Source organism: Monopterus albus, unplaced genomic scaffold, assembly GCF_001952655.1.
Source record: "Monopterus albus unplaced genomic scaffold, M_albus_1.0 scaffold117.1, whole genome shotgun sequence".
Classification (NCBI taxonomy): domain Eukaryota; kingdom Metazoa; phylum Chordata; class Actinopteri; order Synbranchiformes; family Synbranchidae; genus Monopterus; species Monopterus albus.
In genome coordinates this window covers 1454963-1456501 of record NW_018127997.1, presented here as the reverse complement: position 1 = coordinate 1456501, position 1539 = coordinate 1454963, and the positions used below count along the sequence as shown (strand labels likewise).

Genomic DNA, 1539 nt, shown 5'->3' with positions numbered 1-1539 from the left:
TGTATATGTGTGTGTGTGTGTGTGTGTGTCTTCAGTGTCACTTTCCTAGTTTGCTGGTTTTTGTACAGTTTGTGGCCTGTTTAGGGATTTCATATCTATTTACACATTGTGCTACATTTAGCTGGAAGCTTCATGTTGGCATTGGAGATGTAACAATAAATTGTTTTTCTAATTAACTGAATTTCATTGTGGTTTGTTTATTTTTTCCCAGTTCCATAGATGATATTGTTAAGTGTTTCCTTATGTCTCATTATTATAAACAGTGGTATACTTTTAACTTTGGTGATGCCTGGATTTAAAACGGACTGTTTTACCAGTGCGTGATCAGTTGTAGGCCTGTATGACACAAGCAGGGCACAGGATGGCCAAACTTTGGCACATACTGAGCCCCGTGCACAGCTGATGTGTCCACTGTTGCTGGTTGACATGTAAACCAATATGAAGCAGGAGGAGCTCAGTGAACAGTCAGCATGTCAGTCAGTTAGGCTGAACCATCACATGATTACCGTGTGCTTGACCAAGCCAATGTTCTCCTACACCCAGTCTTTCTATGGGCAGCCATTTATCTGGTGCATGCTGCACAACTTTGGAGGCAGCAGTGGCTTATTTGGCACAGTGGAGAGCATCAACTCTGAGGTCTTTAAAGCCTTGAATATCCCAAACTCCGCCCTGGTGGGCATAGGCATGACACCTGAGGGTATTGAGCAGAATGCTGTGGTGTATGAATTAATGAGCGAGCTGGCTTAGCGCCAAGAACCAGTCAACTAGTCTACCTGAACCATCACATGATTACAATCACATGACTAAACCAATTAAAAAGTCTTTGCACTGGAGGTAGCACTTGGGTTTTCTGGTTAAACTTGATCTACGGTGAAACGCTCCGGCTTCGTTTGACTAGACAACAAAATGTCGATCAGAAACGGCTGCAGTCTGCTTCTGGCCGTCGTCTTCTGCCTTTTAGTAACAGCACAGTGTACATTTCACACTCTAGACCACCTCAAACCGAAAGCCAGCGACAAGACACAGGAGATAGCAGTGGTCGAGATGCTGGAACGTCTGCTCGGGAACAGATCTACGGAGTTCATCGTGTCAGTCAACAGGAGCCTTTCCAAAGACGGCCTGGATGTGTGCGAGCTCAGGTCAACCAACAGCAATACGATAGTCGCTACGGGCAGCAGCGGAGTGGCTGTGGCTTTTGGCATTTACAACTATTTGAAATATAAATGCAACTGCCATGTTTCCTGGTCTGGTGATCAGCTGGATCTGCCCCGTCCTCTGCCAAAGCTCACGGACGTCCTGCGCTTCAACATGCAGCACAGGTGAGTCACGCACAGTGTTTGCATAACGGAAAAGATATCTACGGTTCAAAGAACTAGCACCGCCAGCAGAACCCAATTCGTTGAGATTTCGCGGAAATGTTCAACTCTTCATGGAAATACTCGCAGTGCTCGATCGGGACTGATTTTTGCCGCACTTATCACATTACTACTCAGTATCACTACAGAACTTATCACATTACTACTCGGTAATCACTACAGC

The 1539-nt window shown here is 45.5% G+C and overlaps 1 protein-coding gene across 1 annotated transcript in view; it reads left to right on the top strand.

Moving 5' to 3' along the window:
• Positions 1-509: 509 nt before the first annotated feature.
• The window catches only part of naglu (N-acetylglucosaminidase, alpha), a 17564-nt gene continuing 16534 nt past the window's right edge, over positions 510-1539 (top strand). The window contains exon 1 of the mRNA XM_020611776.1: positions 510-1319. Coding sequence (XP_020467432.1) covers positions 907-1319 — 413 coding nt within the window. The 5' untranslated portion in view covers positions 510-906. The remainder of the gene's footprint in view (positions 1320-1539) is intronic.